The sequence below is a fragment of the Ricinus communis genome, chromosome 5 (genome assembly GCF_019578655.1).
Source record: "Ricinus communis isolate WT05 ecotype wild-type chromosome 5, ASM1957865v1, whole genome shotgun sequence".
NCBI lineage: Eukaryota > Viridiplantae > Streptophyta > Magnoliopsida > Malpighiales > Euphorbiaceae > Ricinus > Ricinus communis.
In genome coordinates, this window is record NC_063260.1 from 1 (window position 1) to 25,974 (window position 25,974).

The following is a 25,974-nucleotide window of genomic DNA, read 5'->3' on the forward strand; positions in this document are numbered from 1 at the left end:
TTAAGCTTGACAAGCTCTGCAGCTGGTTTGCTCAATTCCATATGTTCTTTTGACAAGTGTGGCCGGAGCGTCACATGGTAGTCAGGATCACGAATCCGCTTCAGAGTGTTAGCTTGGCAGACATTAAGGGTTGTGATATAGGCATCACGAAGTCGAAGCCTTTGTTTCAAGTAAGGGTCTCCTTCAAGAAGATCTTTATGCCCCGCAACCTACAAGGAAAGCAAAAATTCTATTTATAAGACACTTATTATTGTTTCTCTTTAATATAAACTGAATTTGACCACAGACATCTCATTATCTATGCTTCTGGCCATAACATTAGAAATGTAAGAAAGGGGAAATGAAGTATATTTTAGGCCATGCACTTGCTAGCTACTCCTCAAGTCACTTCAATAGCTCAACTCTTAATATACTTGTAGGAGAAGGTGCTTAGTTTCTTAATAGTTCACTCTCAGGCGCTCTCCAAATGGCCATAATTCTTTTGACACTAGAAGTTTATCATATAAAGCAGCTATTCCTGGATCACCCTTTGCGAACACCATTTCGACCAAGTCAATTGTAACCCTAAAGAAGGGCCATTAATTGCACATTTCTTGGAGCATGTGAAGATTCCTTACATATTTTTCAATGACATGCTTAAATGCTGGCCCAAAGCCAAGCCAAACTGATGGATGAAACCTTGTTTGAATCCATGCAAAGATCCAAGGGATTGCTCGAAGTGATTCGATTCCGCCACTTGGCTTCCTTTTAGATGGTCGACTTCCAATATTCATGCGACCATACTCCAGCTCTGGTGTTGCCTGAGGCATTCCAATTCCAAACATCAGAGAAACTATAATTTAGTCACTGAGTGTAAGACACATCTATTAGCTATAGCTTAAAAGATTCATAAACCAAAGTTTACAGGATATTGCTGTGGAGAGAGTCAAAAAAAGAGACAAAAATGAGAATGCTAAACAAATATTTTGCAGGAGGGGAGAAGATAATGAATGTACGAGATTTGGTTATTAAAAAAAAACCATCTTGGAATTCTAGAATGAAAATAAAAAGGAAATTAATTAAGAAAAGAAAAGAAAGCAAGAGGAGAAATTAATAGTCAAAGCATATATGTGTATCAAGTTTGCAATCCTGTGAATAGTAAAGATTTTTTAGAAATATCAAAGTGGTGTCAATCAATAATTACTATGAGATTTCCTCTCGTGGGCAGTTTTAATTTATTGTTGCACCTAGACATGAGAACGGTTAAATGATTAGTTGTCAGACATAAGGATTTCACTTGCCACAATAAGAGCAGACAACACTATTAATGGACCATAAAACAATGATGGTGCAAAAAACTTATAAGGCGAAAGTACTCTACAAATCGAGGTTCTTGAAAGACTATGGAACGATACTCTTTAGTGGCAATAACTGCCATCTCATCCATGAGTGTCCGCCATTCTGGCTTTGGTGAGACTAGAGGATGCATTCCATGCTCGAGTGTGGCTGCTGTAAAACGTTGAAGGGTTCTGACGCATAAGTGCTCCTCCCTAAATGACTGTTCAATAACTTCACTTTGAACTGTCACTCGGAGTGAACCATGAATGGTATCTGCTGGTTGAGATAAGATAGCAAGATGAGTGGGCCCACCTCCTCTTCCAACTGTCCTTCCTCGACCATGGAACATTGTTAGCTTCACTCCATACTGCTTTGCTACCTTCACAAGCTCTTCTTGAGCCTTATATAACTGCCAAGCTGCGGAGAGACGCCCAGCATCCTTTCCTGAATCTGAGTACCCTATCATGACTTCTTGCTTTCCATTGATCCGGTTTCTATACCAATCTATTGAGAAAAGACGGGCCACAGCAGTAGGAGCAGCTTCAAGATCAGCAAGCTTTTCAAACAATGGAACAACCCTCAATGGTTGTTTAACACGGCATTCACGTTGTTAGAGCTCAACAGCTAGCACATCAGATGGCGCAGTAGCCATTGAGATTATATAGGCACCAAAGTTGTCTGCCAGAAGTTCTGCTATTACATGGAATGTGTCTAGTACATCAGCAATTTCATCTATTTTGGGAAGATCAGGGCCAAAAAGAGGACGCTTGCCTCTGAGCTCTGTTAAAAGCCATTCTTGCCTATGCTCTTCAGACCATTCACGATAAAAGCCAATCCCCAAATGCTTTGTGATAGCATCAAGTACATCTGTATGCCTTTCAGATTCCTGTCGGATATCAATTCTCACAAGTGAAAGTCCAAAAGTAGAAACTTGCCTTAGGAAATCAAGCAGGCTTCCATCTGCAATTGGCCGATCACCATAAGCACAGAGGGATCTGTAACAGAGTTCAAGAGGCTCCAAAAACTGTAGGAACAATAGAAATTTATCAGTAAAAGAAGGCTATTAGTTTGTGCACCAATTCTTTTATGCAGGCTAGACACGAATAATTAATTGTGAGAAAAGACCTGAGGCAGCCTTTCATAAGACAGTCAGGAATTACCATTCCACGCCCTGCTTTGGTGGGAATGGGACCATAAGAACTTCAGAAAAGGGAAGAGGAAAAGCCACATAAAGCATGAAAAGGTAGTCAAGCATCATTTTTACGAGGCACATTTCTTTGTTTGAGGATTAGGAAATTCATTCAGGACAAAATTGTCTAGTATCACAGGTACAGAAATCAAAAATGTGAAAAGCAACTTGCACATAATATATCAATCACAAGCATTTAGTAAGGAATTTATATTTTGCACACTTCTAAATTATAGTGGTGCATTAGGATAGTGAATTCTTGTTACAAGTTTCAAAATAAATCAATAGTTCATCACCTCTTTTTTACTAAACATTAACCTGTAGCATTAATCAAACACTTTTGCATATTAATTAAACCTTGTTACGTTTGCACCTCACAGGCTCAGGGTTTCCAGGGCGTCCACACCGGGCAAGCGATGGACACAGGTCGAGACGGAAGCCCTCTCTACGCTCACAAGACTTGCCGCTGCGATCGCCGGAAAAAGAGGATACCACAGAGGTCTATCTGGTCTCACACAGCTCAGTTTCTCTCTCTAGGTTATATGGCAGGGGCTGCAGAAAAAATGTGTTTTTTCAGAAGATGGAACAAAAGGATGCTTATATGGAAAGAGGAGAAGTGCAAAATATTTAAGCGGACAAAGGATTCAAATTAGGCAAAGTCAACAAAGAGAGATGGGGTTGGGCCCATCATCATGACAAAGTAGGAATGGGTTGCGTAATTGACCAAATGCACCACCATCCTACATTCTCCACCTTATTGGCCTTGGCGGTGGTGGATACGTCGTGTGTGGATTCATCACCGCCTGCTCACCGATTTTAAAACACAAAGTAAAAAAACGGTGAAAATGGGAAGTTAACCATGGGTGATGCACAGGCACACCGCTAACCACAATGGTCGTGTAACACAATTGGAGGAGTGCTTTTAACACTCTCCGGACCACAATGATCCGATACAATCGACACGAGGCGGTCATACGATGGAGCGTGGTTCCTGTAAGCACAGAGCAAAGGGAACCAACACAAAGGGTAAGCATAACCACAGAATCAACCACAATCAAAATTCAGAATCCTTTTACAAGATAGCAATTTCTCAGCAGATAGGCACTTCGTTCCCATATCAGCCGGATTGAATTCTGATGGGATCTTGGTCGACTTCACATCACTGTTTCTACAATATCACGGATAAAATGGAACCTAACATCGATATGTTTTGTTCTATCATGGAAAACAAGGGATTTTGCATAATTGAATGGCGGATTGGCTATCGGAATATATAACAACATCATGCTTAAGATAACCAAGTTCAGAAACTAGACGTTTAAGCCATATAGCCTCCTTGAAAGCCTCTGTAGCAGCAACATATTCTGCTTTCGTAGTTGACAATGCAACAATGGGTTGCAATTGGGACTTCCAACTAATGCAGGACCCACAAAGAGTAAATACATGGGGCGTTGTTGATTTCCTATTGTCTCTACATCATTAGCATAATTGAATCAACATAACCACACAACTTAACACTTTCGGGACATCTAGTAAACATCAATCCATTATTCACGGGAAGATTTTAGATACCTCAACAACCATTTTAAAGCATTCCGTTGAGCAATACCGGGGTTGGACATGTATCTACTCAATACACTCATGATAAGCAATGTCCGCTCAGTACTTACCATTAAATGCATCACGGATCCTATGGCATTTGCATAAGGTACATTTTTCATCTTCTCAACATTGGAATCGGTTTTGGGACACTGATCCTTACTCAACACAAAATGGGAAGCAAGTGGGACATTCAAGGAAGAAGCACCCAACATATTAAATTTACTCAAAACCTTTTCAACATATGAGGTTTGATTCAAAACTAATATGGATTTGCTTCTATCCCTAACAATGTTCATGCCTAAAATCTTCTTAGCGTCACCTAAGTCTTTCATGGAAAAGTTATCACAAAGGCACTTTTGCACGTAAGCTATGGTTTTCAAACATGGACTGATGATCAACATATCATCCACATATAGCGGCGAAGATAGGCACATTGGATGCAGTTTTGAAATACAAGCAAGGATCACACTCAGATTTCACAAAATTCAAGGATTGCATGCATTTGTCAAACTTTATGTTCCATTGTCTAGGGGATCGCTTGAGGCCATACAGGGCCTTCCTAAGTAAACACACATAGTCACTTTTCTTAGGATCCACATAACCTTCAAAGTTGAGACATATAAATTTTTCATCTAAATCTCCATGCGGAAAGCGGTAGTCACATCCATTTGCTTCAATTCCCAATCAAAGTGAGCACACAAAGCAAGCATGATTCCGAAGGTAGTAAACTTCACAATCGGAGCAAATATTTCGGTGTAATCTACCCCTCTTTTGAGTAAATCCTTTAGCCCACTAACCTAGCTTTAAACCTAACATCATTAGGTTCCTCCTTGACTTTGTAAAGCCACTTGCAATCAACAACTGAGTGGTTTGGAGGTCTACGGACAAGGGTCCAAGTCTGATTCTTCCTCAAAGATTCCATCTCATTGTCCATGGCACTTTGCCATTTGTGAGATTCATGGGAACTGAGGGCATCTTTAAATGATTCGGGTTCATTTAATTCTAGGTCTTCAAACACATTAAAGGCAAAATGGCACACAGGTGTTTGGTTGAGACTCCACCTCAAAATGAGTCTCTTCCAAACCAAATTTAGGTTCAAGAACAGCATTTGGCAGACAAGGGAAATCAACTTCATTGAAAACAACGTCTCTACTAATCACAACCTTAAAACCGGCTATGGTTCTATCCCAAACTCTATAGCCCTTAACCCCCTCTGGATAACCTAAGAAAACTCCCTTCTTAGATCTAGGGTCAAGTTTATCACCGTTTTGGTGCACATACCTGTTGCCTGACCAAAACTCTAAGGTTTGATAAATCGAGTGGTTTTCCGTTGAAGACCACTTCAGGACATTCCCCACCTAAAGGTCAGGGTGACCTATTCACTAAGTATGCAGCAGTCATAACTGCTTCACCCCAAAACTTCTTTGGTAACCCCGAGGCTATCAACATGCTCCTAACCTTATCTAAGAGAGTCTTATTCATCCTCTCACTGTTGGGGAGTGTAGGTGACAGTCCTATGTCTCCTAATCCCACTATCAACACAAAGTTGGTTCATTTCCTTATTGCAGAATTCTAAACCATTGTCAGTTCTTAGAATTCTAATTTTCTTACCAGTTTGGTTTTCAATCAAAATTTTCCAATTTTTGAAATTTTGAAAAACATCAGATTTTCTCTCTAGTAGGTGCACCCAGACCTTCCTAGAATAATCATCTATGATTGACAGGTAATATCTCTTCCCCCTATGGGTTGAGAGATTAGCAGGTCCCCAAACATCAGAATGCACATATTCCAGTACAGACGTGCTTTTGGTAAGCCTAGGGTATGAGGAAATGGGAAAGCTCACCCTATGTTGTTTCCCTAACACACATGCTTCATGGGAAAGCATAGAAGACATGAGTCCTCCCAAAATAACCCCCTTTATGCAGAATTTCTAAACCCTTATTAGACATATGTCCTAATCTATGATGCCACAAAGAAGTCATATCGTAACATGACAGTTAGCATTCAAAGAAAAGGATCAAAGACAACAAACGTATAAAGTTATTTCGCTTCTAATAGCATTGAATAACACAAGAGAATTTTTAAAAATTTTCATGCGTCCTTTTCCCCATCTACCCTCTAAATTAGCATCCTCAAGAGCAGTAACAGAGAGCAAATTATGACACAAAGCAGGTACATGCCTCACATTTTTCACAGTAAACACACTACCACAATCAAATTTTAGGCAGATATTACCTATACCTAGCACATTGCATTTCTTACTATCAGCTAATGACACAAAACCAGAAGTGCATGCCTCATAAGAATCAAACAAGTGCTTGTAAGGTGTCATGTGAAAAGAGCATCCAGAGTCAATTAGCCACTCATTATCGGTCATATTTGTTGTCATGATTTAACATTGTCACACAGAGGAGACATCATCAAGTCTATTACCATCCGAAACTATACTATGTTCACAAACGGAAAAACATCACCAAGTTTATTTCCATCCGAGACTATATTAGCTTGTTCGGCTCTCTTAGGATGTGGATGTATTAGCAATGTTCGGTCACATAGCTTGTAACAAACCCTCTTCTTGGACTTCCCCTTCTTCCTACCATTTTGACTATTGTTTCTAACCTGGCCATCCTTTTGTTTGTGTTTGGATCTACTCTTTGATCTACCCCTCACAAACATGGCTTCCTCTGAATCCCTAGATTGATTACTACTGGGCCTATGTTGTTTAAGGTCTAATTCCTTACTTTTTAATCCATTTACCACTATATCGAGAGATATTTCATCTCTACCATACTTGATGGCAGATTTGACATCGTTATAAGAGTCAGGAATGGCATTAAGAAGAACAATAGGAGTGTAATCATCAATGTGTTTGTCACCAGCCAATTTTATGTCTTGAATTAGCTTATTAAACACGTCTAGGTTTTCTTCAATATCTTTAGTTGGATCAAGTCTAAACCTAAAGAATTTTTCAAGCGAAACAACTTTCCGAGGTAAGGGAAGTATCGTACAATGAAACAAGTTTTCCCAAATCCTTAGCATTTTCCATGATACCTACCTTTCTAAGCAGCCGCAGTCACACAAGTTCGGGGTAAATTGTGGAACATGCGCTTCGCTTAGTTCAAATTTCGTTTTAATTGATCCTCGATTCAGGTATATTCCACTAATGTTCTAAATACTTTTTGTTGGATTAAAACACATTTAATCTTTTACTTCCAAATATCAAAATCAGTCCTTCCATTGAAAGGAAGAAGACCATATTGATTTGTAGCCATTGCAACAATTAAGAATCAAGTCACACAATCCACAGAGGATAAACAAACTGATCACAGAGGAGTAGAAAACCACAAAGGAATTCAAGCAAACACAAAGTATGCAGAAAAAATCAAAAGCAGAAACACCAAGTAACTGGAGAACACACAAAAAAAAATGCAGTAAGTATTTTAGCCAAACAAATCAGCAAAAATCACACAGATTAGTTGTTGGTGCGGAGAACCGAGGCCAACAACTCAGGCACAGCCGGGGAGGGGATATCAATGGAAAATGAAAAACGGAAAATAAAGTTGGGCTCCTAGCTGTAATACCTGAGCGAGAACCCTTAGGGTGTCTCGTCTTACCTAGCTGGATAATCTTACTAGAGCAGCGGACGAAGGTGGCAGATGGCGGCGGCGCACGGTGGTGATGGCGGTGGCGCCTACGGGCGATGATCTGCTCACGATACCACCGCTACGTTTGCACCTCGCGGGCTCGGGGGTTTCCACGGACGCCCACACACCGGAGCAAGAACAACGGACACACAAAGGTCGGAACGGAAGCCCTCTCACGCTCACAAGACTTTGCATGCGATCGCTTGGGAAAAGAGGATACCACAGAGGTCTCTGGTCTCGCACATTTCGGTTCTCTCTACAGGTTATATGGCGGTACGGGAAAAATGTGTTTTTTCAGAAGATGGAACAAAAGGATGCTTATATAGGAAGAGGAGAAGTGCAAAATATTTAAGCGGACAAAGGATTCAAATTAGGCAAAGTCAACAAAGAGAGATGGGGTTGGGCCCATCATCATGACAAAGTAGGAATGGGTTGCGTAATTGACCAAATGCCAATACACCATCCTACAAACCTTCAATATTCAATTGAAGAAAAGAGGGTAAAAATTTTAAATCATGTATCCTTTGCAATAGTGACAGTGCAACTTACCAATTTGGCTATAAGTTTAACTCCATAATTTTGAGTTAAAAATAAATTAACAAGCCAACTATCAAGCAGCAGTGGGCAAATGACTTTTCTCTGGCCTTCTTTTCACCTATCTTCATTCTTTATGCTTGCACACCTCTCAAAAATCAAAATAATTCTTTTTTCTTACATTACTAGCAGGCATTAGATTTAGTTTCTACATACATCTAACCGAAGAATAGATATAAACTTAATAAAAAAGTGAAATGCTATAAAAGAAAATAATACTAGATACAGGAGAAACCTGCTCCACATTAGTAAAAGTCGCTTCCTCAGGAATGTCAGATATCCCATTAGCTAATAATTGACGAGAGCGTTCGCACGTATTATAAAGTTTGTCTCTTACATCACCAAGAATAACTCGATAAGGCTCACTTGGGGGGATCTGTTTCCAAAATTCTGTGTACAACAACACATTTCAGAATACTCAAATAAATAAATAAGGAAATAATTTTAATTATATAAACAACAGAAAGACCAAGCCAGATAGTTGAAAAAACTTCAAAAAGCCATACAGTTGGAAAAACTTCAAACACATTGAAGAGAATTGTTTTCCAATGACATAACAAACACACACTCTGTATTAATATAAATGTAAGTTTGACATTGAGAAATTCTTGATATCACATATAAAAACAAATGTGAAATTGCAGAATACATAATAGAAACATGCAACATAATGATTTTCTCAATCATTTTCAGGAGATAGTCCTCAAGCGAGAAATTATAATCAACAATACATACATATGTAGTGTTTGGCATCTTTCCTTGACGTCTTATGAAGTTCATCTGCACGAACACGGAGTTCTTCGTTACACCGCCACATAGACAACTGCAAATAAAATCATTAATTATGATGTTATGGGTCAAAATCAATTCCTAATTATCATAATTGGGTGGCATGGGCTCGTCTTTGTACGGATTCTTATCTTGTGGGCATGTTTAGTAGATTGGTATAAGCAAAACATTAGGAACGAAAGAATGCATATTTTCCTTTTCATAATGGATAATGGCTAATGGTTAATATTATTAATAGTATGCGGACCCAACCCAACCCAACCCGATAAGTAGACTTGTTTGTTTATCTTTTTTCTTGGCACCTCACTTTGTTGGAACAAAAACCAAAGTGGAATCCCCGATTGGTACTGACCAAACCAGACTCTGGAATAAGATAAAGCAAAGCATGCATGTAAGTATATATGCAGATTCGATACATCTAATCCCATTCACCGACACTGAAGCTGTCTTTTCCTTGGGAACATGTACGTACAGAAGCACTTAAATTAGCTAACTTTCGTAAGTGTGTTTGGTAAAGAATCAGTGATACTTGTGTCCGCACTGAAACATTGCCACATTCAGTTATTTATCTTCTCTTAGGTTAAGACAACAAGTTAATTTGGCATGCCAATCACGATAACTGCCCGCTCCATATCTATGGTTCCTGCATATATTTTTTTACCTTTGGACTCTTACGTTTTGTGTTGTATTCGTTGTTATATGCTGTGAGTATATCGAGAGAGCCATGTTATAAAGATGTGCACGGAACTTCAAGGCTGAATGGGGCCAGGGAGGAACACAAAACAAAAAATACCTTGTGGTTACAATTTAAAGTATGTAAAAAAAAAATTGTGACAATTTAAGATCGTTAGATAAAACATATATATTGGCATACTAGCTTTAGCCTTAGATGATGGATACATCTAAAAGAGGTTAAATAAAAATGATGTGGCTTAACATTTTTTCTTTATTCATATAAAGAAAAAACTCATTTGCTCCTTCCTTCCTGTAAACTTCACTAATCCCATCAAGGAAATCTCAAAACTTTAAACACTCCTTTAGCACATAGATTTCATATTGACGACTTACTAGAGTATCTAAACTTTTAAGATTTTGTATTTAAATTTCTTTATTCAAGTAAGAAACTAAAATTTAAAAAATAAAATCTAAAAAAGTATTTCTATAACTATTTTCAATCTCACCCAAATATTAACTATGGGTCATCATTTTGTAAACTAATATGGAACTCTAATTGCATGCTGGAACAGAGGGGATATAGTTTAAAAACAGTAATATGATGATGATATTTAATTAATAATATATATTGGGATCGGTTGAAAATTAAATTTTAACTCTACAAACTCTAATATTATGTTATATAATGTTTAAATTAATAAATGAGATTTAAAGAATAATTTAACATCCCTGACACTTTCGACCTAATGGAAGCAATTTTGTTATAAAGGAACGAACATGATGATAGTGCTCAAGCGGAGAGGGACGGGAGGACCATATTTGGATAAATTTCTATGTGCGAAAGGGAATAATCATCCGTGCAAAGAGGAGAGGATGACCACTCTCCCATTCCCTTTCACTGCCATTCTCTCCGTATTTTCAACATCTTTTTTTTTTTTTTTTTTTTGCTGCCTTTGCTCATTACTCATTGTTATACACATTTCTTTGATCAGTGATGAATAAAGGGCCCCAATCTACAATTTGTATGTAATCCACGTGCTCCTCTACTCCTCTGACCCATCTCCGGTAAAGTGCCTACTGCCTGATCACTCATGCAGCTCCATTTTGCTTCATTGCCATTGAAATATGGCCCTCAAAACTAAAGGAAACTGAAATGGTAATTAAGAATATTCTAACCCTTTATTAACTTTATACGAAAAGAGAGAGAGAGAGAGAGAGAGAGAGAGAGAGAGAGAGGAATCACGGAAGGAACAAAATAGAAGCAAAAACTGCATGAATGACTGTTTAATAGGGTTGGCTTATTCTAATAAAGATGAATTCGTATATAATAAAACTTCTAAGAATTTAAAAAAATTGCCTGCACCGCAATTAAACCTCTAAATTTTGAAGCAGTTAAATTACATTTTTCACTCTATAATGCTACAAGACTCAATTAGTTTTAGGCCCAAAAAGCCTTAACTATTTTAACTTATATTTTTTTATATGTAAAAAAGTATTAGATCTGACGGAGTAAAAACCATAAAACTGTGATTTTTTCTTTATTTGAAAGCAGTAAAATAAATGATATAATTATTCCATTTTTTAAAATTTCAAAGTGTAACTGAATTACTTTGAAATTTAAGTGTTTAATAGTACTTTGTCCAAAATTTTAGGAGTTCATTCAAAAAATTTGTCAAACAAATTCAACCCATATATAATATGTGAAAATAAAATAAAAATAACAAAAAATATTATACGGATATATGAGCTTCAGCTATATGAATTTGCATAGTGATTTTCATAATTCCGAAAGAGAATCATTAAGCTTTCCCTTAATCCATTCAGCTACATTTTTTAAATCTAACCCGACAATATAAGGGTTAAAGCAAACACAATATAAAGTACTCAAATACAATTTTTAATCCTTTTAGAAGAACCATTACTTAAAATGCTCACAATATGGAATATTCAACTTATGATACTGAGATCCGCTACCCATCCACCCTAGATTGGAAGTTTTTTAGAATAAAATGATTTAGGTCGCAAATTAGTGTCATGTTATGCTCAATTCTACAAAGGAAACATTATTTTGCAGAATTGTCTTTAGCCAAGTTTCACGATTGCCAAAAGATGTCAATGATTATGACTCGGCCATGACAAAAACTCAAACGTGCTTTAAAATTACTCTTAAACATGGGATTTAGCAGCTCCTTTATTATAAATGCAATTACTAATCTGGCAATTAATTAACTGAAACAGCGCTTGACACTCCATATTCAGCATTACAAAACAAAGCCTCCCAGATGTCGCAGAAAGCCTCGACAATAATCCCATGATGATCCCTAGAGTTCAAAGACAAGAAACATTGCAATAGTTGTTCTAAATCCTTCACTTCAAACATCTGCTTCTCCATTATCATCTCCAACATTGACCTCTTGAAATCTTCTTGTGGGTCCTCTGATTTCTTCACCACCGCGAAGCCTTCCCGCACTTTCCCCTCCACCGTGCATGGTATCAGCCACTGAAACCTTGACAATCTGGCTGGCGATGACGACGACGATGAAGATGACTGATCACATCCATTTCTCACCTTCCTTGTAACATACCGTTTTCCCTTTTTAACCTTCTTCTTGTTACGATTATATTTAATCCTGTTAAAGGGAGACTCACTTATGATTTCCAGATGGGGACTGAACTCTGGCGATGAATCATAATCAGTAGAGAAGGTTTTTGTTGACGACACTAACGTTTCAGTTTCCTCATTGTCAATGTCCTCTTCTTTACATTCATTGTTAATACCTTCACTGCTAAATATTTCACTATCAGCTGAGGAAGTGCTGATACGGATTACTCTTGGTGTCACTTTCTTCTTCTTTCTTACCCTTCGTCTTTTCCTCTCTGTGTTTGGAGGAGGAGGAGGAAGCAAAATTTTACTGCTATTATGGCTGTTGTTGTTGTTAGGGAAGTGATAACTGCAAACCAAAGAAGTATAAATTTTTCTACGAGGAGTATTTTCATCGAAGATTCTTGCAACGACATGACATTTCTCTTCTTGTTCCCAGTGGAACTCGGGCGGAGGTGGAGGCGGTGGAGATGGTGGTGATCTTGATCTGAAGCGGCAGCTGATTGAAGCGAAAGCCGAGGAGATATGGCGCTTGAGAGAAGAGTGACAGGGTTTAGATGATGGCGGTGGAGGTGGCAGATGGAGTTTGACCGGAGAATGTCTGAGAAACGAATGGACGGCATTTGATGGAAGAGCTGATGAATCCTTAGAGCGACAAGAATTGAAGGATGTGATCACTCGGGAGAACTTTAGCTTGAGAGGTTTGGCCATTTTTGTTTCTCTTCTGTTTCTTTGGTAGCTCACTTTTGAGGGCTTTGAAGTGCCAAGTGACAAGGCATAAGCTGTTGGAGAAAGACAGGGGAGAGTTTATATAACTCATTATACAGGGAAGTCACTCAAGTTTAACATTTGAGGCCGTAACTTTTGTTCTAATAAAGGGAGTCGCACACTATTAGCCAGAGGTAGGATCTTTACTAGCTTTTTGACTAATTGTTTTTGTAATTAATTTGTCTGATGACCGTTTCAATTTTTCTTTAGACAAATCTTTTATCCAGTCCAAATATGTCTGATCCACTTATTACCTAAAAAGAGATTGGAGTAATTTTTTAACAAAACATCATATATTTATTGGAGTGAGAAATAAAATACCATATATGGGAAGAAAAGATTTTAAATTTAAGATGTCTCTCCGGTACTAAATGGCTTGCTATATTAAATAAAATCTATGTGACTTTCTTTTATTTGTGAATAGTCCAATAAACCATAAATAACATAAGCATTTTTTGTCAATAAGGTGAATTTCTGTAGTGACATACAAAAGATATATTAATTCTCATAATGCGCCTACACAGAAGAGATAGACATTATCATGAGTTACTATATCATATAGTCAAAAGGAAAGAAAGGGTCTGTGTTCCTTTCTCTTTTTCTGGTTTAATGATATCTATCTATTGGCAAAAGGAAAAAGAAAGAGAAAGGATGCAACTCTTTTCATCTATATATTAGCATGGTTCGACATGTATTCAGTGGGTCACAGGGCACGCAAGCCAATGGAGGAGGCAAAGCTTTTGTGCATATTTTGGTACAAATCATTTGCGGGCAGACACAGATCAATCAGACTCGGAAAGTAAAAAAGAAAAAGAAAAAGAAAAAGTCAATACAAAGAAACTCCATCCAGTGGAGATCCAAGGCAACAAGATGATATATATATGCAAGCAATTACTTTTAACTTTATTATTTTGCTCTTTTTACTTCATCGCCAAAAACACCATCCCAAAGTGTAAAGTGGAGCACTAGAGCCTCATTGTAAAATACTTTTTTTTTTTTCTTTCAAGAATAGTCTTAATTACAGTAAAAATAAAAATTTAATATACAGCTAAAATATATCTTTATAAACACTTTTTTCACAATAATTAATATATTTTAAATTTATTATTTATCAAAAATATTCTAAACATATATATCTTTCTTTAAAATATATTCAATATATATCTTTTTTTTTTGAAAAAATTAAGTGGAGTATTTTTATAAATAAAATCCTAATTTATAATATTTTTATAAATAAAATTTTATTTTTTAATATTTTATTGTCAAAAAGATTTTACAAATATTTTTATAATTATTTTATGTTGCTGTAACTTCTATAAAAAAATCTCTAAATATTATACATGTTTTTTCCCATCCTCAATCCCTAATGGGCGCTAGCCCGCATTTGAAACATACTCGTGTCGACAAAGAGGTATTGATCACTTGAGGCCCATTATCAAGTGAAAGCAAAGTTAGGAATCTCTGTGAAAACTGTTATTGCTGAAAGGAGAAGAATCAAACAATATCTGATTTCTATCTTTCCTAAACCTAAACCAAAGGACTTGTAATCTTAAAGCATACCGTCATTGAGGGCTGCTGCTGTATCGAAATTTCTCCATTCTATCAAAGATAAAATCAGAAATCCTAACTGAAGATAGCTTTTGCATCTCATTGTCACTATGGGTGACTACAACGATGCCTTCATGCGCAACCAAAACGCCGCCGTCCGAGGAGCCACCAAGGGCCAGAACCGCGCCAACGTTCTTCAACTCAAACTGGTTTGTGCCCTATTTTTCCACGCTCTCTGTAAATAGTGAAACCCTAGATTTTCACATTTCGGATCTGTATTATTTGTCTTCGGTTCTTATTTCTACCCCCCCCCCCCCCCCCCCCCTCTTCTTCTTTTTTCGGACATATCGATTTACTTATTCTCTTGATTTTGTTAAAATTATATAATCTTATAGTTTCCATATTTATTTTTCTCTCGTGGGTTCTGATCTCTCTCTGTCTCTCTCTCTCTCTCTCTCTCAATATATATATATATATATATATATATATATATATATATATATATATATGCAATTACATAATTACATTCTCTTTATCGATATGTATATACAGGATGACATAATTGCATTCGTTGATCATTCTTAAATTTTTTGTAGCATAATCTGACCTTTATTGTTGATGTAATGAAATTGGAATTGATTAACTGAATTTTGTTGATTTTGCAGATTGGGCAAAGTCACCCGACTGGTTTAACAGCCAATCTGTTGAAGCTCTTTGAGCCCAGACCTCCTTTGGAATATAAACCCCCGCCAGAGAAGAGAAAGTGCCCTCCATACACAGGTAATCCTTATATATATATGTGTGTTTGTGTGAGAGTGTATGTGTGTGTGTGTGTGTGTGTCTGTGTATTACCAGATGTTGATATCTATATAATATAAATCATGTGTTCTGTTGTCATTTTTAGGCATGGCACAATTTGTGACTCAGTTTGCTGAGCCTGGGGATCCTGAGTATGCTCCGCCTGTACAGGAGGCTGAAACACCTGTAGGTTCTCCATTTACTTCTTTAAACAAGGATGCTTAGATGCTGTTTCAGTTAATATGATTAAGCAGTGGTTTGTGGTGTTTGCTGGACAATAATTAAGATTTGTTTGCTGATGTGATGCAAATATTTGAGCTTAACCAGTAGCTATCAAAATTTGGTTTGATTATTGAGCATTACTACAATCCAAGAATCTTCGAGTCTTTTCGATTTTATCTTTTGGCGATTCTCACTAAGTAACAAAGGGAAGCTAGAGCTTTGTTTATATATAAAGCATATATATAAAGTATTAGCTTATCCTGTACCAAAACATATGGATGCTTTTAGGCTTCTATTCATCTTCAACTTTAATTCAAGCACTCTACTTTTCGCTTTAGAGAAGAAAATTTTTTTGTGGTAGGTTTTAATATTTGTTTTGGTTTAATTTGAAGCATAAAATTGACTGATTTGATTTATTTATAGGACTAGAGGAATAATCAACTAATGGATCCCTTTATTAGCACATATCACTTGCCCTTTTCCAATACTTTTCTTCTACATTTTTATCTGTATTCAATATTCAAAAACACCAACTATTTTAGGTACTACGAGTTGCTTTTATCTCCAAAGATAGTGCATACTATCTGCTGCCTGTGATAGCTTCAAGTTAGCGGATTGTAGTTGCATACTTGATATATTTAACTTCTTGTATTTGGCACTCTCTTTTTTCTGTCTAGACTAACCTGGTTCTCAGATCCATGACCTTTTTATGCCTCTTCTTTAATGGATCCAGACACAAAGAAGGGCTAGAATTCACCAGTTGCGACTAGAAAAGGGTGCAGAGAAGGCTGCTGAGGAGCTTCAGAAATGTGACTGTTTTTATTGCTGCTGTTAGTTTGACCATTTTATGTATGATATATGCAGTATGTAATAATATTATTTTTCTCTTGTTGCTCTTACAGATGATCCAAATAGTGATCCAAATATTTCAGGTGATCCGTACAAGACATTGTTTGTTGCTAGGCTTGTAAGTGCTAATTTCCTGCTCATTATTAATTTCCATGGGACAATTAATACTCTTATGGGATGAGTGATTAGTTAATATTGCCTTCTTGCAGAATTACGAGACGACAGAGAGTAGAATTAAAAGGGAGTTTGAGTCTTATGGACCAATAAAACGGGTAGGTATTTTTGAGTATACCCAAGCAGATTTGGTAAGAGGTTGTGCAGCAGCATTATTAAAATGTTTCGCAGAGATTTATGTTGTTTTTGGTTTTCCATAAAATTATAATTTCTGTAAAATTTCGGGGTTCATGCTTTCTACCTTAATTCCTTAATCTGACTAAAACATATAACTTTTTCTCTAATATAATATATCTGTTTTCGTTAATACAAACTATAATATTCAGTTTGTAAAGCTTTTGCTATGTAGTAAAATTATTTTAAAATTACTTTTAGCCAAGCCTAACTATCTTATGGTATCACAATTGCAAAAGTTTTCTGTTGGCGTTAAGTGTAATTAGTCAGGCCTAGTATTCAGCATTCAAACTAAAGGGACAATGTTGATCATCTATCAATTTTGTAGTATTATTGGTGGAGTATGCAAATAATTGCACAGGTATCTTTTCCTATTAACTGGTAAAGGCATAGGTTTGTTCCACTGTTCCTTTGATAACTCTGCTTTAACTTTAGTTTGGTTTAGAAGTCATCGCGGGAAGGGAGTTGCTCCATTTCTAGGTATTGTTTTAGTGTTAAGATTCTCCATGTTAAGAGATCCCTGGTAAGGGGGCTGTTCACTCTTTTCTGTTCCATAAATGGAAATTCCCCTTTTCCTTGCCATCCAATTCCAATGATGTGCTTCATCCTGCCGGCAAAGCTGAAATTTAAGTTGAGCAGAGCAGTGATGTACTATGCCTTTTGGCCTTTATTATCAAGCAACAAAAGGAGACTGACACCTGTTCTCTTTCCTGCACTGGGTAAAACATTTCGGGAGTATTAGCATCTCTTTCTCTTTATTTGAATTTTTTTGGTAATGCGTTTCCCTGCTACTAAATTTTACTTTTTGGCTTCAAAGGCTATCAAAACATATCAGCAGTTGAGGAGATTTCCTGGTATTTGCCATTTTATTTATAACTATATTTTCTCTTTAAAACATTTTTTCCCTGGTAAGGGGATATTAGTCTGTTCCAAGAATTGGTAATTTGCCATGAAATATTGGTTTTTTCTGCAACTCTAGCACCGGTGGTGATGCATCTCGCGATTGGCAGCCTTGTGATTAAAAGGTGAGCACGGCTAATGAGGCATATTGCCTGTCTGCCGTGCCCTTTAGGTTTAAATATTTTTTTATCTTTAAGCTGTCACTCAGTTATGAAAAGCCAATCAGCAAATATTATGGATATCCAATTAAAATAAAACCTGATCAGCTGACCCATTATTGCACTTTATTTATTCTTGTGCTTTGAGCTTTGCAGGTCCGACTGATAACTGATAAAGCTGCGAATAAACCTAGAGGCTATGCCTTCATCGAATACATGCACACTCGAGACATGAAAGGTTTGATTTGAGTTTTGGGTCATTTGAATTTATTTGGTGGTATTCTTTGCAGTGTGTTTCTAACAACTAATATACATGTCCAGCTGCATATAAGCAAGCTGATGGAAGGAAGCTTGATGGAAGAAGGGTACTTGTTGATGTTGAACGGGGTAGAACCGTTCCAAATTGGCGACCTCGCCGACTAGGTGGTGGACTTGGAACTACACGGGTAGGAGGTGAAGAAGTGAATCAAAGAAATTCTGGGAGGTAATTTCTCTGATTTACAACCTTTTTATGCGGACTTATTTGATACATATTATTGATGCTCAAATTCTATTGCAATATGTTGAAAACAGTTTTCTTTTCTGCTAATGCCTATTTCTTAGTTGGAGTACTAATATTTTGAGAAGTTATTTGAGCTGGCATGTAATTAGATTTTGTTATTCTGATGATGACATCAATTAATCATAGTTATATTTGGTCTGCAATTGTTTAATATAACACCCTTTTTAAGCACTTCTATTAGTGGTGTTTTGAGCATATGTTGAGCTTGAAGGTTTTATTGTATGAAATGGCAATGCTTCCCTTTGTCTTGTATTTCAATGATGATACTGTAGCAAAATCTAAATCACTTGCTTCGCTTGTGTCAGAGAGCTACAACAATCTGGAGGATCATCTCGATCTGAGGAGCCAAGGCCACGAGAAGATCGCTACAATGAACGGTACGAGTGCCATTTCTGCTTATATGTGCTTATAAATTTTATTTGTGTGTTTGCTTTTTTTGGAAGGTAAGGAGGTTAATACTAGACATCTATGCCATAAGACTGATGTTTCAGCATCTAGTCTTTTTTCTACGTGCTAGTGATGGTTGGATAATTAATCTCACATTCATGTGTTTAACATTGTTGTTCTTACTTGGAGAATTGAATTTTTTTTTTTAGTAAGTGTAGCATTAAGTTCTGCAATATCTTGGGTGTTTAATAGCTTTATCATTGTCAGTGTAACATTGACATGACTAATATGTAGTTGTATCTTGTATTTCAGGGACCGAGAAAAATCCCGAGAAAGGGGAAGGGATAGAGAGAAAGAGCGTGAAAAATCTCGTGAGCACTCCCATGAAAGGCCAAGGGACCGTGATCATAAAGAAGATAGGCACCATAGAGATCGTGATAGGGAGAGGGATCGAGAGAGGGACCGGGAGAGAGGACGAGATAGAGATCGTGACCGAGACCGTGCACGTGATCGAGGTCGGGACCGTGGCCGTGACTATGAGCGTGATCGTGACAGAGACCGTGGTCGAGAGCATGATCGCGATCGCCCTCGGGATAGGGAGAGAGACTATGAAGTTGGTGATCATGATCGTGGGCGATCACATGACAGAGAATCTGATTATGACCGTGTTGAGTCAAAGCATGAGAGGGATCGCCGTGCTGAAAGGGACTATGAGCATGCTGAGCCGGAGGATGACTCTGGTTGGTATGAACAACCTGAGCAGGGGCATAGGCGGCAAGATGCAGAGCATGATCAGCGTTATGATCACTATGAACATCGAAGTCGGGGACAATTTGATAATATGGATGGGCATGGTGACCATGATCGATATGATCAATATCCCGACCATGATCGTGATCGTTATGATCGAATAGATGAGGATGATTACCACTATGATGGTGGGACATCTGAATCGCGTGAGAGAGAGCATGAATATCGGCACTCGGAGAGGTCAGTTTCCAGGGAGTATGATAACTGAGTGCGAGTTGTAATATGCTGCTGTGCTTTACCAGTAACGTTACTGTGGTCAACGGAAGCCTTTTTTTGCTCCATTGCTCTTTGACTTTCATCTCTTATTTGGCTGAATTATATATAAATGAGTTTAGTTTGTGTGTTTCGTTCAAATGCCAAGAGTGGCTTGTTGCCTCTGTTTTAAGTATGGCTGCTGGATTTCCACTTTGTGCAAGTTCACGGGACTCGAGGATATTCAGTTGTTTGCTTGTATCTGTTCCTAGATTCAAATGACTTGAAAGTATGAATGCCTTGCTTGTTTTATTTTCTTGATTGCAATACCATGAAGTCACTTGACTATTAAATTATGTTGGGTCATTTTGGTGCCTTACAATTCCAGGAATGCGTATATTGTGCTCATCCTAATAAGTCCATTTGGAAGTATTCCATTTTGTGAATTGTTTTCAGGTTTCAGGGAAAAACCTATATGCATGATTGCTTGTCTGAAGATGGTTTTCTCCAGGAGGAATGTCTGTAGGATTTTTCTTTTTCCCTACTCTTGCGTGTGTGGGTCATTTTAATTCTGAAGTTCTATTGGACTTTCCACTGTCTGGGCGAGTTCCTGTGTTGGGTATTGCTGTGACTTTATATTGTATTGACTTGATGTTATAAGCGTCATAGTACGTGGTTTTCCATTGCTGGGCGTTTTCTCTAGAGAATCCAAATCCTCTAATCTAATCAGGCATCAGCACGTTTCGGAACAGTAAAAATTAAAATCATGGTTTGAGATTGCTTGTGGGTTTTCCAGAAGTAGGTTAAAAATAGAATTTCTTTTCAATTTAATCATATATATTGATTTTATCAAATTTATTTTTGAAATGCAAAGAAAATTTATTTACTTTTCTCCAAACAAAAATTCTCAATACTAAAAAGGAAAAAAAATTATTTTTATTTTCAAACATAAGTTACAAAAGTTAACCAAGTTCTTGTTATTCTTAGTTACCTGATTGTTCTATTAATTACGAAAAGAAATGAGATCCATGCCTATGCGTTTCTTATTTAAGGAAATAATTATCTAATATTTTTAATTTTTGTTTTAGTATAACGTATTAATTTATAGTGCTAAAATCAAAATATATCTTAATAGGCAAAAAGAAATTTGATTTTATTTATTTCCATTGTTGATAATAAAAGATTATATTCTAACTTTTCTTCTTTATGCAACTAATTTTTATAAATTTGTACATAATTACATTTGAAAAGTAAAAAATTAATATTGTATATTTATTAACGTCTCAAAAGTGAACAAACGTACGTGTTGGCCTTGACTAAGTAGGATTCGTGCGTACATTTTCATACTTATTATGGTAAGTTAAAATTAACAAATTTAATGATCAGATAAAAGTTGAAAGAAAAAGTCTTATAAATACATATAGTTCAAATTATAAAAATCTGGGTCTTCAAGCTCAATTCTTGATTTTAAATTTTGACAATTATTTTGCTTTTAATTTATCATATTTTGTTGAATGTAATAATTTTTAAAACTTTTTTAAAACGAATCAAATTGAATTGAAGTAAAATGTGGGCTATTAAAAAGGAAGAACTGTCCAACAATGTGAGCCACTGAAACCAAGGAAGCCATCAAAAGGAGAAGTATATGATGTTTGTCATATGATTTTGTTTGCCGGTGAAGCTGATAAGAAAAAAAAAAAGAAAAAATTTTGATTGAAGAAGAAGCCAAGAAGCATTCAAGAGATATGAAGCTTCTTAAGTGTGCAATCAAACTTGGCCAGTAGCATTTCTTCTACTGAGTTCAGTCCTTTTGGTTTTGTTCCAAGTCCTGACTGGTTTCTACAATTCAACTGCTCAATAACTTTTTCTGCCACTTCCTCGAAATTTCCTTTTGAGATTACAACCAATTCAGTAAGTAACAACAAAGGCCTTGCGTCTCTGGGATGAGAGGGACTAATAAGCATAAAATCTAAAAGCTTATTTACCTTAACATTATGGGCTAATAGCTACTCTGATGCATCGTTAGTAATAAATAAGTAAACTTGTTTATACCTAAATTTTGGATAACTAACAGTTTTATTATTTAATAACAATCATCGAAAACTTATCCTTAACGTTTATCAAATATTTATTTTCCTTTTTTTAATAATTTACATATATTAAATGTATACAATTCAATAATAAGGTGAATGATACATTTATAAAAAAATATCTTTTGCTATTTAATTAATACATACTCAATTATTTACATATATGTATTGATGAATGGGTAGGAATTATTTTATAAGCATAGATGGATATAGCTAGCTCCTAATCTTATTTAGTAAGTTGAATTTTTTTAAAAAAATATGAGGACCACTAGAATTTTAGTTTTAATGTATATACATATACAATAAACACTAGTGGGCCACGCATCAAGGGTTTCAACATAGAAGAGTTGTATATATGTAGAGACTAGGCAGAGTACTACACTCGTTATATGTTAATTACATGCATAAACAAACTCCATCCTTCTCATCAATCATCACTACCCTGTAATCCATCACAGAAACAATTACAGTGAAAACCCATCATTCAAAACACCCATAACCGCTCCCTCTTTCCTTCCTTCAGCTTCCGTACATTCTCATACTAATTAGCCTTAATGGCCAAAATAGAGCTTAACTTTAGGCAGAGAGCTTCAGCAATAGCAGCGATGTTAATGTTGATATTGCTTAGTCTATTAGCCACAAGCAATTTTACTAGTGCAGAGAGACTATTATTTAAAGAACAAAACCACACCAAGGTCTTGGTTGATCATGAGAAGGAAAAGAGTTTTCTACAAAAAGCAGCTCATTTTCTTTGGCAGAGTGGGAAGTCTTCTTATGAGCCTGTTTGGCCAGTGAGTTCATCTTTTTTAACTTACTTGTCCTCTGTTCTAATAAAATAAAATAAAATATATTTATCTTTTCATGCAATGTAATAATTAAATTTGTTGGTGGTGCAGGAGATGGAGTTTAATTACAAAATTGTGGTGGGAACAATAGTTGGATTCCTTGGTGCAGCATTGGGTAGTGTTGGAGGAGTTGGAGGTGGTGGAATTTTTGTGCCAATGCTTACCTTGCTCATTGGTTTTGATCCCAAGTCTTCTACTGCTATTTCTAAATGTAAGTCGTTTATTGTAATACATTACCAGGCTTGCGCTTATGAATAGTATTTTCCAATTTGATTGAAGGGTAATTTTGAATTTTGGCACCTACCAAGTTTATTGTGTTGGCATCCAATTATAATATTTTATGTTTCATAATTGCTATGTGATGCGAATAATTATATGCTTGTGTGTAGGTATGATAATGGGTGCTGCAGGATCAACAGTATATTACAATATGAGACTCAGGCATCCAACCCTGGACATGCCCCTCATAGACTATGACTTGGCACTGCTTTTTCAGCCCATGCTCATGCTAGGAATCAGCATAGGAGTTGCCTTCAATGTCATGTTTGCCGATTGGATGGTTACGGTTCTGCTCATTATCCTCTTCATAGGTAAAAACAGAACTCAAGACATCTTCCCATGATAATTCTCAGAAGAAACTAATGCAGTGATTCAGAACAAGAAAGATATTGATACTTTTGTAATGAATTGGAGAAATCACATACTTTATGCGCTATCCCTCGCTTGAACCATTTCAGTTTTTCATTATATTGATATATAATTAGTCATTATAGAATTATACATGTAATGACCCATTCTGCTAGTTTATGTTGTTGCTAATGGCAGGTACATCAACTAAAGCTTTATTCAAAGGCATAGACACATGGAAGAAAGAGTCAATGATGAAAAAGGTTGAATTTTTCACCACCTATAAAGTAGTAATTTTTTAGCTTTTAGTGATGTATTTATTATCTATTTGATTGCTTAATTTGAGATTGTGGTTAACATGCAGGAAGCAGCGAGGCAATTAGAATCAGAGTCCAAGCCAAATGGTGAGTCCCCTCCATTTACGATTTCTTATCAATATTTATGTAATGATGGGCCAACCCCCTCTCGCCTCTCGCTAAGTATTTGAATCTTATAAAGTTCATACCACACTTTCCCTTAGAGCCTTTCTCCAAGCCCAAGAAAATAAAAAATGGATGATACTGGTCACGACCTAACATTTATATGGATAGTTCCATCATCACTTATAAAAGAGAATCTTACAATGAGAAGCTTCTTTGATGAGAGTTATACTAAAAACAGAGGTTTTGCAAACTTGACAATTAATTTACAGATGGTGAAGGACAAGATTACAAACCATTGCCAAGCGGTCCAGTTGCTCTTGAAGATGAGGAAGTGAGTCCAAGAAATATTGCTCTTCCACAAGTTAAATAGAATTGCTGATTCAACAAGCCTTATCTGATCACACTTGTTTCCTTTTGCAATTGTTTCTATGAATTTCTCATGTTTAGATTTCCTTATTTCAAAACATTTACTGGAAAGAGTTAGCACTGCTGGTGTATGTATGGGTGGGCTTTCTTGCTGTTCAAATTGTTAAGGTAAGCTAGCTAGTTAGAATAGAATATTCCACTTTGTTGCCAATTCTGCCTAAAACTCTAATAGAACTACCACCCACGTTATGGAGTTCCCTTACTTATGTGTGCATCTCTTTGCAGTCGTATGTTAGAACCTGCTCTGTGGCATACTGGATTCTGAATGCCTTGCAGGTAAAATCTGAATACTGAAACTATTATCTTTGGCATGCACAGACAGACAAGCTAGAGCATATATGTTTACACCTCAAAATCTAATCTAGGTTGCTGGGTTATACAGAAAAGAAAATATCCAATAAGTTAAACATAGTTGAGTGCTGTACAGGTACCAATAGCTGCCTCAGTTACACTATTTGAAGCAATATGCTTACGAAAAGGGACCAGGGTGATAGCATCCAGAGGAAAGGAAATCACAAACTGGAAGTATCATCAGATTTTGCTTTATTGTTCATGTGGGATAATAGCTGGCATGGTCGGTGGACTTCTTGGTCTAGGAGGTGGCTTCATCTTGGGACCTCTTTTTCTTGAATTAGGAATTCCTCCTCAGGTGCTCATCTGACTTCTTTTCTTGCATTTCGTGACTCCAATTTCTTGCCAAACCAAGACAATGTCCAAAAGAAAGTTTCAATCATTTTTTTACATTGGTGCGAATGAACAATGACTACTAATTTGTAGAAAAGAAAAAAGAATAAGAAATTGGGCCACTTTTCAGGTAGCAAGTGCAACATCAACCTTTGCAATGGTATTCTCATCTTCAATGTCGGTTGTGCAGTATTATCTTCTCAAGCGTTTTCCTGTCCCATATGGTAAGCACAAGTGATTGTAAATAACAGAAAATACAGAAGGAGGTTACTGTAGTCATCTCAACTTTCTTTCTTTCCATTGCAGCTACCTTTTTTGTCTTAGTGGCGACTGTTGCTGCGTTAGTAGGGCAGCATGTAGTCAGAAAGATTATTGCAATTCTTGGAAGAGCATCAATAATCATATTCATTTTGGCTTTGACAATTTTTGTGAGCGCAATCAGCTTAGGTAATAAGCAGTTTCCTGTTTTTCACGATTAACTAAATTGCCAACTCCTGTTTTTAAAGACAGGGTGCTAAGCTTTTCCTATTTTCATGGATGCTGCAGGTGGAGTGGGTATAGCAGATATGGTTGAGAAGCTGACAAATGAAGAATACATGGGGTTTGAGAATCTATGCTACTAAGTCTGTTTCCATCAGAGTGGGAAATTCTTACCAGACAAATCCATACTACAAGCTCCATTTGTTTCCAACTAAACATATATATTTGTTATTGAACATTTAATTATTGTGTACAAGTATCAGCTGAAACCTTTGTAGCTGGATTTCTTCATGTTTTTCTTTTGCATCTTATTAGTGTTGTTTTCTCTATAAAATTTTTGCAACCATGAGCCCTGCCTGGAAAATGTTTTTATTATGAGCGATTATACGGCCACTTTAGGATTCGCAATGTCTTACCAATATTCAGATGAGTTATTACCTTTTACA

The 25,974-nt window shown here is 36.5% G+C and overlaps 3 protein-coding genes and 1 pseudogene across 3 annotated transcripts; 2 read left to right on the forward strand and 2 right to left on the reverse strand.

Annotated features, from left to right (window-relative positions):
* Positions 1-11: 11 nt before the first annotated feature.
* On the reverse strand, positions 12-2,879 carry LOC8273432 (annotated as a pseudogene).
* A 9,104-nt stretch (positions 2,880-11,983) lies between these two features.
* LOC8273431 (transcription repressor OFP7) lies at positions 11,984-13,220 on the reverse strand. The gene has a single exon (XM_002521563.4). The coding sequence runs from the start codon at positions 13,121-13,123 to the stop codon at positions 12,032-12,034; it is 1,092 nt and encodes a 363-aa protein (XP_002521609.1). The 5' UTR covers positions 13,124-13,220; the 3' UTR covers positions 11,984-12,031.
* Positions 13,221-14,576: 1,356 nt separating this feature from the next.
* Positions 14,577-20,266, forward strand: LOC8273430 (U1 small nuclear ribonucleoprotein 70 kDa). Its single transcript, XM_002521562.4, has 10 exons — positions 14,577-14,937; positions 15,394-15,508; positions 15,633-15,712; positions 16,482-16,557; positions 16,651-16,715; positions 16,807-16,869; positions 18,160-18,241; positions 18,325-18,487; positions 18,871-18,942; positions 19,265-20,266. Exons 1-10 carry the CDS (start codon positions 14,839-14,841, stop codon positions 19,968-19,970), a joined length of 1,521 nt encoding a protein of 506 aa, XP_002521608.1. The 5' UTR covers positions 14,577-14,838; the 3' UTR covers positions 19,971-20,266.
* Positions 20,267-22,403: 2,137 nt separating this feature from the next.
* Positions 22,404-25,819, forward strand: LOC8273429 (sulfite exporter TauE/SafE family protein 3). The gene is made up of 12 exons (XM_002521561.4): positions 22,404-22,835; positions 22,941-23,100; positions 23,279-23,479; positions 23,715-23,779; positions 23,881-23,920; positions 24,208-24,269; positions 24,386-24,472; positions 24,590-24,640; positions 24,792-25,013; positions 25,179-25,272; positions 25,355-25,495; positions 25,595-25,819. Exons 1-12 carry the CDS (start codon positions 22,599-22,601, stop codon positions 25,669-25,671), a joined length of 1,437 nt encoding a protein of 478 aa, XP_002521607.2. The 5' UTR covers positions 22,404-22,598; the 3' UTR covers positions 25,672-25,819.
* The last annotated feature ends 155 nt before the right edge of the window (positions 25,820-25,974 follow it).

Bases quoted from the DNA above. Each gene is read 5' to 3' on its own strand.
- LOC8273430 (XM_002521562.4), top strand. From the start codon at position 14,839: ATGGGTGACTACAACGATGCCTTCATGCGCAACCAAAACGCCGCCGTC. The intron at 14,938-15,393 runs GTTTGTGCCCTA...TTGATTTTGCAG, and splicing joins ACGTTCTTCAACTCAAACTG to ATTGGGCAAAGTCACCCGAC. The intron at 18,488-18,870 runs GTAATTTCTCTG...CGCTTGTGTCAG, and splicing joins AATCAAAGAAATTCTGGGAG to AGAGCTACAACAATCTGGAG.
- LOC8273431 (XM_002521563.4), bottom strand. From the start codon at position 13,123: ATGGCCAAACCTCTCAAGCTAAAGTTCTCCCGAGTGATCACATCCTTC.
- LOC8273429 (XM_002521561.4), top strand. From the start codon at position 22,599: ATGGCCAAAATAGAGCTTAACTTTAGGCAGAGAGCTTCAGCAATAGCA. The intron at 25,014-25,178 runs GTGCTCATCTGA...GCCACTTTTCAG, and splicing joins AATTAGGAATTCCTCCTCAG to GTAGCAAGTGCAACATCAAC. The intron at 25,496-25,594 runs GTAATAAGCAGT...TGGATGCTGCAG, and splicing joins TGTGAGCGCAATCAGCTTAG to GTGGAGTGGGTATAGCAGAT.